We start from the raw sequence: 18,277 nt of genomic DNA on the forward strand, positions 1-18,277 counted from the left end.
ATACAATTGACAAATATTTTTAACGGTTTCTACATTAATGGATAGAGATCAACTTGTTAAAAAAATTGGGTATACAAATCGACAATTCACCTGCACATCATTCGCCACATCGAATCTTGAGTTTATGTATTTGACGACATGTAGCAGAATCTACATAAGTATATTGTAATTTTCTTTATCTATATTTTTTACAGTTTTCAGCGAAAAACCAGAATCTTACTTTTTCATCTAATTTATTCAAATCCACTTCGCCACTTTTTAATTATTATGAAGTTTCCTTTTTGTATTTATTTTTTTTTAAAGGTCCACAACTTCTTTGTTTTGACAGAGAAGATCTTTTGTTGTCATTAAGTGAACGTTGATTCGTAAAAGGAACCATTTATGAGGATCTTTTCGCGTAAGTTTTTGAAGGTGCAGTAAGCGCATTGGTGAATAATTTAAAAAGCCTATAATTAGCAACAGCTTTGAGTATCCTAAGTAACCCACTATATATTCTAGAACTACTTCTATAAACAGCGGGGCGCAAATAGAAGAAACTTGAGCTTCAAATAACCAAGATATTTTCGTTGGATCGATAGTTCATAAAGGTCATAAATGACAATTTATGTTGGGAGATTAAATAAAAATACAAAGATAACTATGCTCAAACATGTAAAATAAACCCACTTAAAGGTATGAGACGAACGATTGGAATGCAATATCTATTGAATGAGAGAGCAATTAATAATCAACATTGGAAAGCGTAAAAGATTACACGAGAGCCGATGAATTCCTTAGCCGGCCGCGCATTCGGCCGCGGTGACCGGGACGGCGGCCATCAATAGCAGGACATTAACCAACTTCAATTCACACAGATGAGAGGCATCAATAACTGTAAAATGGTATCATTAAAATGACTAATCAAACGATCAACATTCAAGAATCCAGTAAATGTTAATTATATGTTGGAATTTATTGAAATTATTCGAAATAAAATTAATTCTCGTTCTGATATTTACTGAGAAGAGAGGTTTTAGTTCGTGGTGAAGTGGAAGGCTCCCACGGACCGGTTCAAATAAGTGGTCCGTCAACCTGAGCGGTGAGCTCCATAGCAAGAACCGCCGGCGATTCCGTTCGCTGCCCGACAACACCCAGGTCAGCTATGTGGACTTGCTGCCCTTCACCGGGTAACATACCTTACGACATGCCTATTGAATTAGAATTTGCCATTACATAAATACTTCTATGTAATACATAACCTGAATCAATACATTCAGACGTATTTACACGGCTTTGATTCTGTTTCACGATTAATTCATAAATTTCAGGCTATTTCATAAAATTTTAGTATTTATTAAATATGGCTGTAGAATCATGTTTGATGTGTTAGCCCACTGGCTTTCTAATTCAGATTAGTTCTTCACTAAGAACTTATCTGAACAATACTTGTAGCTTCAGTCTCTTGTTTCAGGAAACTTCGCACAGCTAGCGTCATAATATGTTTAAAATATATAATAACACAGGCACTGTAATAATGCACTTGTCAATCTGAACCTCTAGACTTATTATAGCAATCCAAGGCGTAGTTATATACGAGACCCCTTAGTCCATTCTCCAATTCCAAGAAAAGGAAATAAAGAGTCGTGTTTTTATTTTTATGAGAATGATGGTTTGAGAATGGTGCATGATCTTAACGCGAATTCTCGTATTGTAGAATGCACCGCTGCTTCCATGGCTGGAGAAATTTGTTACCCTGCATTGAGTCTGAAACGTTTTCGCAACAGTCGTTTGCCTTATGAATGGAGTGTCACGTAATTTTTCGTCATCGGGAGATTGGGCGACAGGACTTGACATCTTTGAATGATTCATCGACAGTAAATTAGGATTTTATTCATTAGATAAACAGTTTGAGACCTTTTTATTAGGCTGTCAGAATAACGGTTACAGACACTCAAATTTCTGTTGGACAGAATTTTCACAGATTAGTACGGACATTCCACAAAAGTTTATCGCCTCACAAGCTTCGATGAATTTTCTATCGACACAGAGCTTCCAGAAAATTCTATCATATTTAGAATTAATTTGTGACCTACAAGTGAAATGATGAATTGATAAACTTCAACGTGAATGAACTTCAACGTTTTTAATTTCATATAATAAATATCTTACTACGCTTGGGAACACAGACGACAAGACGTAGTGGTCGAATCGGTAGGTGTCCGGTTGAAATGCATATGGCGCAAAAAGGCACAGGTTCGAATCCATTACTTTGAATAAAAATCGAATCTCTTACGGTAAGGAAAGACATCATTAGGTAATCTGCACATTCAGGCAACTGGATGATAAATAACCATGGTCAATCCAATACGATTTAGGTTTTTAGTTGCGGAGGACAGACGGGAGTCGCTTCCTGTAAAAATCTGACTCACCCAATCCAGGATCCATGGTCAAAGGCATACCCGGGCTCCTCTCAAGAGTAATGAAGATGCAACCGGGACTAAAGCCAGAAGAAAGAACATGGACGACAAGGCGTTTGGATCGAGACTTGCGTAGACGAATATTTTATTGCCTACATTTATTAAATCAGCTATTACATCTATAATATACGTACTACTCATATATGAAATGGACATAAGTATTTTAAAACCGGAAAATTAAGTATCGACATTTTTTACAAGTACAATACATAAAGGTGAGTACTAGATAAGAGTACAGAATAGTAGATACAATGGTAGTTAGCCTTATGGTGAAGTGCATCGAGCCGAGATCGGCGCCGCACACGTCACGCGACCGCATTCCATGGCGCCTCCATTCATGTTGAGCGAGCGAGAAATCGCCACAAAACCTCTAGTAGGAACGAGAAAGCCGAACGAGCGCCGTTACCCTGTATGGGAATGCAATTCGTAAGCGCACGCGCACGGATTTGATACCGGACTTGTGCGTTCCATCTCACGCCCGTCACCCGCCTATCGACGTCCTGCTCGCGCCCAAGCTATTTAGTAGAGGCAGTATATGTTCAGTGTATTTAATATTAACCTCGACTGATACAAAAATGTTGCCTGGATACCTAAACTCATCAACATATCCATTACATTGGTTGTCGATCGCTTTAACACTGATTAACTTATTTTGGCGATCTTCAGCCATCCATCATAAAACAGCTTTTCAATATATAAATGTTTGAAGTTGAGAAATTTATCACATTCTTATTGAGAACACGAATGAAATCGTAAAAAATACAACATAACAATTTCTAAAAATACAATTATATTGAGGCGCGCGATTATTTAAATTCATAAAACTGATATTCTTCATTAGAACAACACGATATTTTCCAAGGATAACACTTATCCGACCTATTTTATATTATATCAGCGGCACCTATCTACGATGCGTTTGTTTGCATACGAGCGGTGTGATTTGATCGATGGACGGTTTCCTGTGAGAAACACAGGTTGTTTGTCGAGTCAGGTGGCGAGGTGCTTCACCGTTAACTTGTCTGTCCCGAGTCCCCGACCACGCATGTCTTGTAGATGAAACCCTTAACGGGATTCAAATTTATTCACGGATCAAACGAATTGTTAACAGTTTGAAGAATATTCGATTACCATATGACCACAAAGCCCGTGTCAGAAAAGCTACAAAGACATCATAAATAATCTATTTGTGTAAAAGTGTTAAAGAGCTTCGCAGTCATTAGGTACAGCGATTTCGTGTTCTTCTTTCTGGTAGAAGACGTCAAGCGCCGATAACGATAAAACCAAAATTATTTGCTGTTTTATCAATATTGCAGCTGGAGCGATATTTTTGGCCACAAAGGGAAGATCTTGCGCCAGGCTAGGTGTTATGCCTGGGGAACCGCGGCTCCGACGATGTTGTGCCGGAGGTTGCATATATGCTCCAATCCGTGAAATCTTCGCTTGCGCGATTAAGGTTTTTCGCTGTTTTTGACTGATAGCGTCGCGTGATTTTTTTTACACCACAAAATCCTTTATTGTCAAAAAATCCATACTGATAAGAACGAAAAGATTCTATATAACGAACTACGATTAACTGTCATGAATTTTACATACATAGATAAAGTATTGTTGTGTAAGCAACATTTTATCATGTACACAACATACAAAGTTAACATAGTAGCGACCGCGCTAGCTGTAAATTCTTTAAGTACTTTCTTATTACAAACTAAATGGAATGTGGTTAGGCACGAGGACGCGCGTCCGAGTTTGTTATTAAAACAGGTTACAGCTTTGTAGACTAAGCAAGTCAAAGATGTAATGAAGACTATAGGAATGTTGGAGTCGGAAGATAATATACAAGTTAATAAAAGTTAACGTTTTAGAAATCTCTTTCATCTATTTTGCGGCAACGAGTCGAGATTTGAGAACAAGCTTATTGCCTGGTACAGTCGGTTAACATCTTACTATAACAATAGTAAATTAATACAATATGGGTTGTTCTATGGTTTAGTAACATTTTCATTTTCATATAAAGCTGCAATTGTGATCGGTGATTGGAAATTTTAGGAGACTCAAAAACTTCAGTCTCTTGCAACTCAGTTCTGTTGGATTTTTAATAAATCTTGTGTTCACATAACAAACTTCATCACAAAAACTTAGGGGAAATACAGAGAAGGCTTTTAAGCCTACGATTTTCTGTAGGACAATAAAGTGAACCATCGCGTTCTCCTGCCAGCACGAGATTGCACTTCTAAACCGTGTAATGTGCTGTATGTTCAATGTCACAATCTGGAGTCTAGCCAAAAATGTCACAATAAGGAGAAAAATGTAAACACAGCCGCATTCTAATTCAAAAATAAGGTCGGATCGTCTTGACTGTCTCGTTCGCTGTCCGCGAAACGGGCGAGACGCGGGACGTTTCGCCACAACATGATTCGCGTTTCGAGTGTGATAATTTTGGAACCAGACAAATTAAATAAAAACTTACGTTCCACGTGCCCACAATAACATTAATAGTCGTGATTCAGTTATGAAAGAAGAGAGGAAGGTCACAAAATTTGTAAGAGACCAATAAATTGTGCACTCACGAAAGAATTTTGTCTGAAACTATATTAGAGAATTGAATAGTTGCATGCTGAGATATTGTATCAGGTAATCGATCAGAGTCATTGTAAAGCTTCGAGCTGATTTGTAGTTATCTCCGATACAAGTGAATTTCTGACTGTGAAAATGTTTAAAGTAACTTTATTTATGATAAGATGAAATATTTTTTACACTTTTATGTACAACAACATTTTTGTACATTATTTTGCGAACTAAAGCTTGAAAATGATATGAAGGAGTCGATACTATGGGAGCGCTTTACCTAATTTTTGTTAGAACGAAAAAGAGCAGAGAAGATTTTTTTGTGCTTTTACATTTGATTTGAATTAATTTGTGGCAATTGAATCATGATTGAGTCATATAGTCTATCATGATTCCAGCATTCATGTCAGGGCGACGCGACCCTTCAATCACCAATGCAAATGAAAATGATGTCATTGGTGAGCAATACAAGTCGTGTTTGTAAGTAGGTAAGTACGTGCAAGGCGCCGATGCGGATTTCCTTCACAGATGCAGCATTCCGCACGAGCCTCCACGGTTAGTCAGCTCAACATCGCTTAAGCGTTTACCAAGCAAAGGTACAACAGGTGAATTATGAATGGGACACGTCATTACGCCCACGCTCTATGTGGTGGCCGCAACTTGGGCGATTCTGGCGCCGCCGTTCACTCGACAGATAATTGCTTAATTGACATGCTGGTTGTGATTTGTAACGGAAATTATTATAAAGAAAAGGTTTATCACGTTTTATAAAAGATATAAAGAGACGCTCATATGCACGGCGAAACAAATTGATAGTGGTAAGCAATCAACAACATTTTAAGACGTTGTTCCAAATGATATTAATATTTAAGGGAATACTCCTGTAAACATTAGAATCATGTTAACAGCTCTTTTTCAATAGTTATATAAAGCAGCAACGAATACCTCGTACAATAAAGCACACACATTCGCTTGTAAAATTACTCATCCATTCATACCAAAGGTGTCAAGGGCGCCACTGCCACCTAATCATCCACTCATTAAATCATGCAAGTGGCTCATGAAATTCTCAGAAAAATTATGCATATGCTGGGAACCGGCGCCAGAGTAAATAATTGTGACTCATCACTCCTTTACAATAACAAATTTCATAAATAAAGATACCCATTTTTATCACGTGGTTTTCATTCATAAATAATTTAATATTTTATAAGGTATCAAATAATTTACTTATTCAATATATAATAATGACAAGGTCGCCGTTTTTATTACTGTAGTTATTTCCACAGGAAACTAATAACTTAACACAGCCGTTGTACCTATAGAATACAAATGTTGCGCTACTACTACTTAGGGTTGATTGTCATTATGTTGGTCTTATCAAATAAGACGGCCCAACATACCGACGCAAAGTATTTGGTGGAGCCCACACGCAAAGATCATCTTTCAAGAGAGAGAGAGAGATTAATAGGAAAGAATCATCGTGAAGAAACATACTGGTTACACCTACACATTCAGACAACTGGATGGATGGGATGGGAAGGAGCATAGCTTCGTGTAAAATCCTCACATACCCATTTCAGGATCTTGATCACAGGCGGGCCAGGGTCTTAAAAGAAAGGTGCAATCGGAGTGCCGGGAAAATATTTTTTAATGGGAAGGTATCTCATTGGGAATTTATAAAAATCATTATCGTCATGTAATCGTTACACGTCAATCGTTATTTATGAGAAATAGTGACATCGGTTATTAAAGGCGAGCAATTATATCGTTATGACGTGCTATGCAGCAACATGACGCATGGAGCGGACCTGACGTATCCCACTTTGTAAAGTAATTGATATCGCAATTAAAATCATTGTTATGCAATATTCCCGTAAAAACTGTTAGCCGTTATTATTTTCTTCATTTTCTTGCTTTATGTAGGTGCTAAAAATATGAAAAGCATTATTCGTTATAAAAGTTAAAACAATAATTAGCCTTATAAAAGCTTTACATAAACATGTGTTTACCGTGTTTAAAGTCATTATATTCTCTACGAAATAATCTATTCAGATTCAAGCGTGAAAAGATGTAACACAAATGAACTGCCCCAAAGCTGGTAACTTACTGCCATAATACAAACTAGGTAGATATTATAATATGTATTATTGCCCTCTCCTCTTCCGAATTACATTCACAAATAAATTATGTTCATTAATGCATTGAAAACACCCAGCCAGTATTGTTTCGGATCGCATACAAAAGCATACTGATGTAGTTATCTTCTAAGGAAAACAAATTATAATTATTATTCGATTCGTTTAGCAAAAATAAAATAAAGAAAACAATAATCATCAAACAGTCATAACGGCCGATTAAAGATGGAAGTATGCGCCCGGGCGCCGGCGCGCAGGAAATCGTAAAAGCACATCTAGAGCGTACTGCGCCGGCGCATCTTCCGGATGCGTTTTCCGACACGACGTCACTTCCTTCTGTCCGCTTTGTGAAACGCGACTAGAGTACTGATCTATTTCGGATTAGCGCCGGCCCGGAAACTGACCGACTCGCTTATCCTATTCCGCTTTATGTGTTTCTAACAAGACGAATTGCTAATGAGACTGTAAAATAAAATATGTTGTTGAAAGTATTTCGTTTATTGAAAGATAAAAGCGAGATGGCGCGATAAACGAAAAATTATATGTACTTCAATCTACTTGTGTGGGTTCTTTAATCGAAAAATTCGAAACGACTGATGGTATTGGATGACGACTCTGTCTACATTTCATCTAGTAAAATAGGCACTCACGTTCATTTAAAACAAAACAACAAAAAAATTACAAAACGCAAAGCCGAACAACTTTTTAGAAAGTATAGCGTCAGTAAAGAATTCGTTATGAAATAGTATGAAAAGGTATTGTTTGTGGCGGCAATAGAGGAAAAAATGAAAAAGCAAACAGTTGCGCATTCCATTGGCTAGTGCACGTGGTACATTCCAATGGGGTCATGCACCACACGCCGCGCGCGTGCGTAAAAACAAGTGCAACGTTTCAAACCAATCAGGCCCTTTTCCTGCTGCTTCGAGCGGTCCACGCTTACATGTGCAAATACACTAATACCAAATATTGAAACGTTGCTGACAAACTTCCATTGTTTTTCTGGACAAAACATTGAACGAACAGATGCTAGCGTATCGTCACAATGCAAATTAAGCGTTTGCTACAAACGTCGACATTTAATAATTAGGAAGAAACATACCTAATCGCGCGATTTTTAATATTGTTTACTACGGAGATGATGCTAATGTTACATAATTTGTGGTATTTATTTAGATAGTTAAATAGATAGTATTTTTAAGACCGTTGACTTTGTCTTCCCCGCAAGGGATATAGACGATTGAGATGATTAATGTATGTATATCTTTAGGTAGCATTTCATCCTAGAGGGAAAGCGGCAGAAGCTCGGTGGAACAACTTCAGCAAGGCGGAGGGTCGGAGGCTTCGCAGGAATGTGGCCGGACGCTCGCCGCCCGCGCGCCCCTCTCTGCGCCTGCGCTGCCGCGGGCTAACATTCGTGTTTGCAAGATTTTTCAAGTGAACATGAAAACTTTCAGGACCATTTGTAATATAATTTAAAATGGTCAGTTTAAAAATTGAATTAATTAATAGCCAACATGTTACTAGATGTAAAACAAGCTGTTAAATAAAAAAAAAAAGTTCAATTGGAGATCGCATATGTTTCAGGTTCATTTGTTATAGTAGGTATTAGGTACACTTCAATTTCAGTGGTCATAATTTTCTTTTTAATTCAATTTAATCAATGTACTAAAAAGGAAAAATATTATTTGGCAGTCCAATGAGAATAAAAAATAATAATTACAATTAGGCAACGATGTAGGCATTAAAGTTCCAAAGTCACATTTGATGAAGTTAAAAAGACTGAAGATATACTCGTATAATGCTAATAACGCTCACTTTAAAACTGAAATAAACCGGAGTAATTTTGCATTTTTCCATAAATTATTGCCCGCAGCACGAAAGTGTTGATTAAAGCCGGAATGAAAATAAAGCACAATCTGATTCTGTTAGAGTTACGGCGCCTCCCGACGGGAGGCGTGTAAAATGGAATCGACAAAACGGGTCCAAAATCCGTGGAAGGAGGCAAAGCCGACACATTCCGGGGCCAATAAATTACCGGAGCGCGAGCGTGGAGCGGCGCCGGCGCCCGGAGGAGTGCTTGTTACGATATTTGAACAAATTCCCGGCGGTGTTAATCTGCATAATAACAGCGGCGGTACAAAGCGTTCGCCGACTCCCATTATGCGCGGGCGCCGTCCTCCGCCCTCTCTCGGGTTGCCGGTCGTCGGATCGCATCCCGGGCGGCGCTCATCTCATCTCGCGTGCTTAACTACACTACCTTATCTTTTAACATCGTAATGACTTTGGAGTTCTCGCCTTTACCTTTGTAAATAATACGCTGCTATCTACGCGCGTATGTAAATAAATATGTTACCGCCAATCTGTATAATTTAGTTATTCTTAACACCTAGGCAATGATTGCGTATTATCAGGTTAACATATACTACCCAAAAAATTTAGGTAGAATAAGTTAACTTTGTGGAAAAAGTAAAAGGCTGTGATTAGGTAAGTAGGTAGGTATATCAAACAAGAAAAGTTTTTTGAAAATTTATTTGTAGATTCTGGAATTTTTTGTTTCAATTATGAACTAACCAATGGCAAGCATGTTTATTTTGAAGCTTATTTTTTTTCAATTTAGGAAATGCGTGAATTAAGTATATTTAATAACCTGGAAACAGGCTTTCATAGTGAAGGGCAGAAGTGGAAATGAAGTGGTAGGCTTCTTCCCTGTGAATATCGTATGTGCTGTGAAGTGATTAAAGGACAGAAATACCAACAACAATGCATTAAAATTTTCGAAAATTGGCGTTATGCAAGTGGCCTACTGTAAAAACTTTGCCAATCTTTTCTTATCATGAAAGTAATCTAAAGGTATCTCTTACATTTATCTTTAGCAAACCCCAGCTTGAGCCAAACACAGACAATAAGTAGGTACCTACGCAACGATGAGGAAAATATTCTTGATAACCAATATAATGTTGTACCCAAACACGACGGGTTCAAAATAGGCCCATGCCCCGCTTAATTTTCATTAGTAACCAATGAACCGTCAAATGCCTAAAATAGTTGGAATAGCGACGTCGGCGCACATTAGTGCGAGGTGCCAATATTTAACGGTTATGAATATGCTCGGGAGGCACCCACGCGGCATGCCCGACGCGACAAATCGTCAAGGTTGATTTTTCAGTGAAATAGTTTCACCGGCGGCGGCGGTGACGGCAACGTCTGAGCCGCGGGGGTCGATGCCCCCGCAGCCCGGCGTGCGATTTGGCTCGACTCGACGCAACTACAAATGAACCGTCGACGGCGAAATGCTCGTTTTGCAACTCTGCTTCCCTCTTATCCAACTCCCACTAATGCGATTGCAGGAAATCACCTCCATGAATATCAGCACAAACTTTATGATATACAAAAAAAAAGAACTCCCGATAGATGGACCGGAGTCGATAATGAAAAGACGGTTAGAAAAACGGAAAAGAAATTCCTACGATTCGCCATCGAGTAACAATGAAATTTAAATCTCCTAAATACGATCCTGAAACTCAAGTGTAGTTACTATAAATACTATTAATTATGGAGGTAAATATTGACCCCATAATACAAACAGAATTGTTTTTCAACACTAACTGAATACTCGTAAATTCCACAAATAATATTCTTTTCTCGTGCCATACCAAATTCAATTCGTGTGTCAAAAAAATCTTACACGAGTCTGAAAAATATTGATTATAAAAGTCGCATGCTTATGGCTAGTAAGTAGGCGTAACAGCGGTTTATGCCAAATATTCAAGAAGACGGGAAAATACTGTTCCGCGTTTTGTGTCCAACACAATTATGTGAGAAAACAATAGATCCATTCGATTTACATTGACCAAAATTTATAGAGAGAAAACATATTAAAATATTTAACATACTACACCTATAAAATTGATAATTTTATCATATTTACTTGAAAACGTAAAAAATATACTTAATAAAAAGAACAGCGTCTGCGCAGAATACTAATGTCTAACGGCTAATTATTTGTACACTTGTATGCTAGTATTAGGTATGTACACTGTCTGCGACGCGGTTTCATAAGGTACCACATCCGAACAATATACGAATATTGTTTGGCGTTAAAAATATAGTCACATTATATCATGTCACATAATTTAAATATTTATTAAACGAAAAACATTTAAATTAAAAAGGCTTAAGGATATTTGGAGTAGTAATTTTAATTTGCTTTGTTATTATGATTTAATAAGTAGATTAAAAAATTGTTAATCAAGTGATTCGAAAACTTCTTGATTATTAAACTAATAAAACAGTTATTCACCTATTACCTAAGGTCCAAGATTTAGTATATTGCAGTAACAAATCTAAAAAAGCATACTTACTGAACTAAGATTAGTTTCTCGCAAGTCACTATCAACAAATTTAATATAGAAAACTTTTTTGTTTTTTTTTTTGTATAAAAAAAGCCTAAAAGCACGTGTGTATTTCGGACCCTCCACAGCATTCGCCCTGGCGGTTGCTGGGTACCATTCATATCTTATCATTCTATTTAATATGATAACAGCGCGGAAGGCGGAAGTAACGCCCTCAATTAAAAAAATATATTATAAGTGAAACAAGTTAACAATCTTAGAAATAAACCTTTCCAAAGTCCGCATATTTTAAGAAAAAGAAAAATTAATTTTTAATTGTATGCGTGCTTATCCAGAATAGCCAGAATTTTCGCGTTATCAAAAATATATATCTACAGCAGGTATTTTTATTTAATAATATCAATTTCCCTAACGACACTTCCTAGATCCTTTCCACAAACTGCTGTAGATGAAGTTCAGAGAATTAGGATAGGAAAATTTAAGTAGACACGCAGATAACTTAAAGACGTTAACATAGAAGCGGGTGCTAACGTCCCGCCATGCCCGCTACTTATCAATGAAATTCCTGCGCCGACGCCGCACCAACGGTGCCTCACGTTCCTACTGTTGACGTAACAAAATGGCGGACTTATACGTGCTTGCCCTATCTAAACATTCATAAGAATTATAAGTAATAATTAATTCAGTCTTTAAGTAACAAGACTTTTGAGAAATGTGAAAATGTCCCAAGGGAATAAAAATTCTAGTCTATTCTCTTTGAACTTTAAATGTTATACTTTTCGAATACCTATATAAATATTAAATTTAAATCAAATAAATTTGAAACTAGACTCAAATAAACTTGAAAAATCTTTCATTGTTATTAGTTAATTATCATTTGTTTCTAGTACTGCCATCTAAATAATGGTAGAGTTATATGCGTGGACGCAAAACGCAAGAACGTAGTAAATAAATGTGGCAACTTTGTTGAGATGGCAGCACAGCTACATTTCATAAAGCATCACTTTGTTTAGGTTTGTATTGAACCATGAAGTGATTCCTTCATAGGTGGCGCTACCTTTGAACTCCAAGCCACGAAGCTCTGCTTGTTTAATGTTAGGTACCTGGTGGTGATTCTGACTTATCAGAATCTTAAATAGTTGGTCTTAATATCGATAGATGGCGACGGTGATCTATCCGACGAAGTGTACGAATGTTTATGGCATTTTCTGAGTTAGCGACGAGGATAATAGAATTTTACCAGTTTTGATTTTAGCCTTAGAAATATGAAATACTTATTGCTCGCTCTTGGATATGAAAAGGATGAAAAGAAGTATGTGTTCATATATCTGTTTTAAATACTAATACCTAAATAGAGATAGTAAAAGGCGCAACCAGCTTTACCTACACATGATCCATTACCACGACTTTTCTTTTTATTTTTACGTACTCTAGTAATCGGCGGTGATATTTCAAAACAAGCACTAACCTGGCAGCATTGAAAGACTTCTTAGTGGAAGAGGCGGCACCAAACGACACCCCCACAGCCAGACCTTCCGGGATGTTATGGACTGTGATGGCGACCACAAGGAGCATGATTCTCTTCCACTGGGACTGCCGCGCTTCTAGAGCCTTGGCTAAGCTGTCCCGACGGTCGCCCTCACCGTTCTCGCCCGCCTTCTGGAAAAACATATCCATTACTCTTTATTTATGTGATTGTTTTGTTTCTAGATTGCAATTGATACCTTAATATAACGTGCGTTCATAATTATATTACGTGTTTGTAGGTTGACTGCTAAGGGTTTTTTTAATGTTTTGATATTACATGTATGTGGTTGTTTGACACAACATGTATACTATAGTAGAAATTTTCAAATTGTACAGTGCAATTACATAATTTATAATTGTGGGAGAGCATTACCTTCAATCAATACCACTTGATACTACCGAGTGAATAATTGAGTTACGCAAGAACATAGAACTCTTACTGTGTCTCTAATCTAAGCTTATCTAAAAGATATAGAACAGGAGAAAATAGGATAACGTGAGTAAAAAGGCCCCTAGATCAAAGAACCTAAACTAAGCTGAACGAACGCCTATGGGTGGCTTTCAGTATTTAACGAACGAAAGACAAGATGTATCTTAATTTTTATATGATCGTGCCATTTTAAGCATGTATGTGCGCATCGGACCGCACACAAACAAAGGATATTAATACAACGTCACACACACAAAGATGTTACAGTCTACTCTTCAAATTAATGCAATCGTCGAATCAAATAGTCTAAGATCGTCGCTCTCGTACATTTAGATTGAAACGCAAATGCAAAACCAATTAAAGCTTCTTCTTACCAAATCTTGGTGTGAATGGTGATGACCCCTTCGCCTTTGCGCTGTGTGCTGGTTAGTGATGCAGTCAGCAAAATCAGCAGGCGGCGGATGCCCGTCCAAGTTGACAACACTCGATGATGGCCGCCTGTTCAGCGCTGTCATCATCTCTAGATCCTCCAGCTTGTCTTTTGAATCTTTGCTCTTGGTTATAGCTGTAACGAGACAAATAAAGCTAATAAGGAATTTGTGTAAGAAACTTGTTTAATACATTTGGGGATGACGGAAACGACTGGTAATTTGTAGAATAGTGAATATAAAAATTGGAGAATAATCAAAGCGCACTGAGGCCTCATTATTCATCTAAGAAAGCGCTCTCTGAGTCTGTGTATTAATCCATATTGTATCATGGACCAATGAATCTGATAATGTGATAGCAATTATCTCATATGCAAGAATAGCTTGAAATTTGACTTTTTCATAGGTAACCTCAAGCCAGCCTGGAAATGGAACACAAATGTGACTGAAAAATAACAGTCTGTGTGACATCAAGTCACATAATAGCCAATTGAATGCATTAAAAACAAATACAAAACACAATAGAGCATATGGCTCCCCATACAAATAGACCGATAGCGTTATATTTATCATGGCTTCAATTAAAGTTGTAATAAAATATAGTGGCATTCACTGTCATCGCTGATAAGAGCCGCCTTGTGCCTGCTTACAATCTGGTAGTCATGTATTTATTGATAAGACAGAGTAAAGATTGTCATTTTTGCTATAAGCAAGTCTGCTTGAAGTTGATTTATGAATTAAGTACTTAAATACAGCATTAACAAAAAAACTCCTATACTCATACTTCACAGTTATAGTTATTATGGGAATGAACTGTTACTGTGAAGTATGAGGATGTTGTTACTTTATCAAATGTTATTATGGTATCACAACTCAGCTCAAAAAAATATACTCGTAAGGGGAATTCTTATAAAATCATTATTGTGTAAGAAAAATACAAAGATTATTTAAAAAAAAAATGCCCACTTTCTTACGATTTTTATTATTTTTCAAGACGTAGTAGAATCTATTAAGTTGTTTTATCAACTAAGTGCATAGTTTATCTTATGCAGATAACATAATTATGTTGATTAACTGTGATAGAAAATAATGATGTGCAATAAGGATAGGCATAATCTTCCCCCCTCATTCTTCACGGAAAATAAAATTGTTTATGGAAAATTAATACTTATTAACTAACTGCTCATGTATGTCAGTCAGGATATGCTTGGTTTCCTTATATATTATAGCTTTATTTACATGGACAAAAAGTAATGAACTAAGATTTATTTAAATATAAGTAAGTATTCTCACAAATATAAGTGTACAAAGCATTGATATTTTGATCGACCTTCATAAATAGCATGTAATTTTGCAATATAAGGTAGAAGGTAGGTATTTATAGTGAAACCAGTTAACTTTGTTGTTTTCAGGGTTATTCAAAGTCAGCGGGCTATACATAATAATGCATCTCAGCTCTTATTCATGTTATTAAAGATGGTTTTTTTTAGAACCACTGAAAATATCGAAAACAAATAAAGAAATCCCTGGGTCCCCATGGGTCCCGTGCACACTATTTATGTACCAACATAATAATAATAAAACTTATCTGCATATTATGGGCATGTAGGTATGTATAATAATGGTATATTAATGAATATATTATGTTAGTAAAGTAGTATCTGTTTTCTTTATGTAGTTTTTCTTGACTACACTCTTACTATATCCAAAGGTGAACAGGTAGCTTATGCATTAGCATTAAGTTAAGCCTTTTGTTCAACAGGATTGTGTTACAATATATTTAAATAAAAAAATATTTTTAGGCTGCCTGTACCTTTACAACAAATCTCATTCAACTTAGTCTGATCGGTGACTTAAGTTACAAAACCAATGCCATGCATAACACCTTAAATCAATATTATAGTTTGTACTATTATGTTTATTTATTCATATGAAACATAAAGTTACTTACCAAACATCATGTTTGTAGAATTAATTCCTAAGTAATCTAGAAATTTGTCTGTTCCAAAGACAAATATAGCTCCAAACAAAAATCCCGCTGCAATTGGTAGAAATGCAAAATTTCCATATAATTCCGAATTCTCACACATTTCTATAGCGGGTTTGAGCAATGACCAATAGGAAGCTGCCGTCATAACCCCAGCAGCAAAACCAAGTGATACATCAAGCAATTTTCTCTGAAAAATTAAGAAATATCATGATAATATGTACAATACGCTTAAAAAAAATTTCTGACTTAAGAATAAAGTACATACGTGTTTCCCTCGTATAAAGAACACACAACCGGCTCCAGCTGCAGTAAGTCCCCACGTTAATAGTGTCCCTAAAAGGGCCTGCGTGACTGCTCCGTAACCTTCTATCATTGTTTATTGATTTGTATTAAGTATACCTTCTCGATGTTAAGTACTCAACATGGCACATATTTCAATAAAGATTCGATTTGAAAGTAAATTAAAACTTATTCATACTGTTCTTTTTATATTGAATACGTGTTTACCTTCTGCTCTGCTCATAGAACACTGGTCTAAGCTGTCAGTTTCTGTGCTGTCAATGTCATGTTTAGTGACAGTAACAGCTGAGGTACAGCTGACAATGACAATATGACACCGTAATTAAAGATTTATTTGAAACAACTGTAACCTAATGCTTTAGTTAGCTGTTATAAACAGTATGTATTGGCGGGAAAACAAACAACTAGATTGGACTTTTTGACTGGAACTCTTCGATCATATATAAAATTTTGAGACTTATTTCGCAATACTTGAAATGATATTCAAATGTCTAATTTCAGTTCGGACACTATTTTCTTCCATTTTTGTATGGAAGCTTGATCGAAGCTGGGAACTATAACAGTTGATTGTGCAGATAAATATTTACGAAAATTTGTGTTTTATCAACAAGTAATAAACACGATTGTGTTTATATATTTTATTCTAAATAAGAATATATTTTTTTAATTAAAAATTAAGACTATCTACTTATAAAAAAAGAGTTGATTACAAACAAAAATTAAATTTACAAAAATTGTACAGTCCCTACATAGCATCAACTTGCGGAAGTTTGCCCAGAAGGCCGGCAGCATTGCAATTTTGGATGGCAATGCTAATTCTCTGAGCCAGATACTTTTCAGCCCTCCGGTCACGAGATACCTCAATCAGATTTTTCGACGATTGTCGGAAAAGCTGACGGGTACATGGGCCCCGCGGTCCCAGAGTTTTTATCCCAAAAGGTGCAAATATATACCTACCTACCTAGGTATTTCGAAATAAGGGTTTCTTATTAGGTATTAGATAAGTGTTTGTGGACAAGAATGACGAATGACGAATGAAGTTAGAGAGTGCTACAATAACGGATTAAATGACTTTGAATGTTATTCCAAAAATTTCTAAGAATGGGAAATAAAGCAATAACAGATACGACGACCATTATATTGTACTAACCTATCTAAAGTTCTATAAGGACTGACTAGAACTAGACACTGACAAAAAGTTTATGAAGAAGTTTCACTAAAATATTACAGCACAAACTAAACAACGAGATTGTTGACTTTTATTTTTTTCGATGTGCCAAAAAAAAAAAAAAGACACAATCTCGTTGTTTAGTTTGTGCCGTACCTAATATTTTTTGCAAATACCTAGGTACTTATGGAAAAGTTCTCTAATGGTGAATAAGTTTCGTCAATTCTTCTTTTTTCGTAAAATTTCGTTTTACCATATGATAGTACGTTACAGTTAAAATTTTTTGTAGGTATTTTATATTGATTTATTTTAGAAACAGAATTGACATTTAACTTGGAAAATCCTGGTTTTTTTGTGTCTATAGAAATCGAAACAATATGCTCTTTTATTTGTCAAATTTCTGTTTGTGCTCATTAATATTGTAGGTACCTTATATCGCATCGCGATTGTTTGCTGGAACTTTATATTTTTTCCTATTCTGGAATAGTTACCTAAGTAAGTAACTATATTTAATTTTTTGATAATAGGAAGTCATGCTGGCAATAAAATAACAATTTTCAAGGCCGCTACTTAGAAGAGGTGATTAGGAATCTATACTTCATTATTTACAAGACGACCTTATCATGTTGGTATCTGTCACGTCGGCAGCCTATAGAATTAAAACTAACCATACAGAGTCGTTTTATTGCTAAATACCGTACCGCCGAGTTGCTGAGATCATAAGTAGGTAATAAACCCATAAATTATCGAAAAACAAACTCCAGCGTATGAGATAGTAAATGTGTAGTTATATAAAAGGAGACACGTAGGTACTACTCTTTACATGTAAAGGAAAGTCTGTCGATCGTAGTTTAGCTTGTTTAATTATTTAAATTAAATACTTTATTACCTACCTTACTCATTACGTCCTCCCTAAAGAC

At 36.2% G+C, this 18,277-nt stretch overlaps 1 protein-coding gene across 2 annotated transcripts in view; it reads right to left on the reverse strand.

Annotated features, from left to right (window-relative positions):
• LOC106135155 (zinc transporter ZIP11) overlaps positions 1 to 16,428 on the reverse strand; it is a 47,569-nt gene extending 31,141 nt beyond the window's left edge. The window contains exons 1-4 of one of the 2 annotated variants that reach the window (XM_060946512.1): positions 16,155 to 16,428; positions 15,851 to 16,076; positions 13,846 to 14,036; positions 12,983 to 13,170 (exon numbers count right to left, since the gene is read on the reverse strand). In XM_060946512.1, coding sequence (XP_060802495.1) covers positions 12,983 to 13,170; positions 13,846 to 14,036; positions 15,851 to 16,076; positions 16,155 to 16,262 — 713 coding nt within the window. In that variant the 5' untranslated portion in view covers positions 16,263 to 16,428. Of the gene's footprint in view, positions 1 to 12,982; positions 13,174 to 13,845; positions 14,037 to 15,850; positions 16,077 to 16,154 lie in introns of both variants that reach the window. The other variant, XM_013335378.2, reaches the window with a different exon arrangement.
• Positions 16,429 to 18,277: the final 1,849 nt, after the last annotated feature.

The sequence above is a fragment of the Amyelois transitella genome, chromosome 11 (genome assembly GCF_032362555.1).
Source record: "Amyelois transitella isolate CPQ chromosome 11, ilAmyTran1.1, whole genome shotgun sequence".
Classification (NCBI taxonomy): domain Eukaryota; kingdom Metazoa; phylum Arthropoda; class Insecta; order Lepidoptera; family Pyralidae; genus Amyelois; species Amyelois transitella.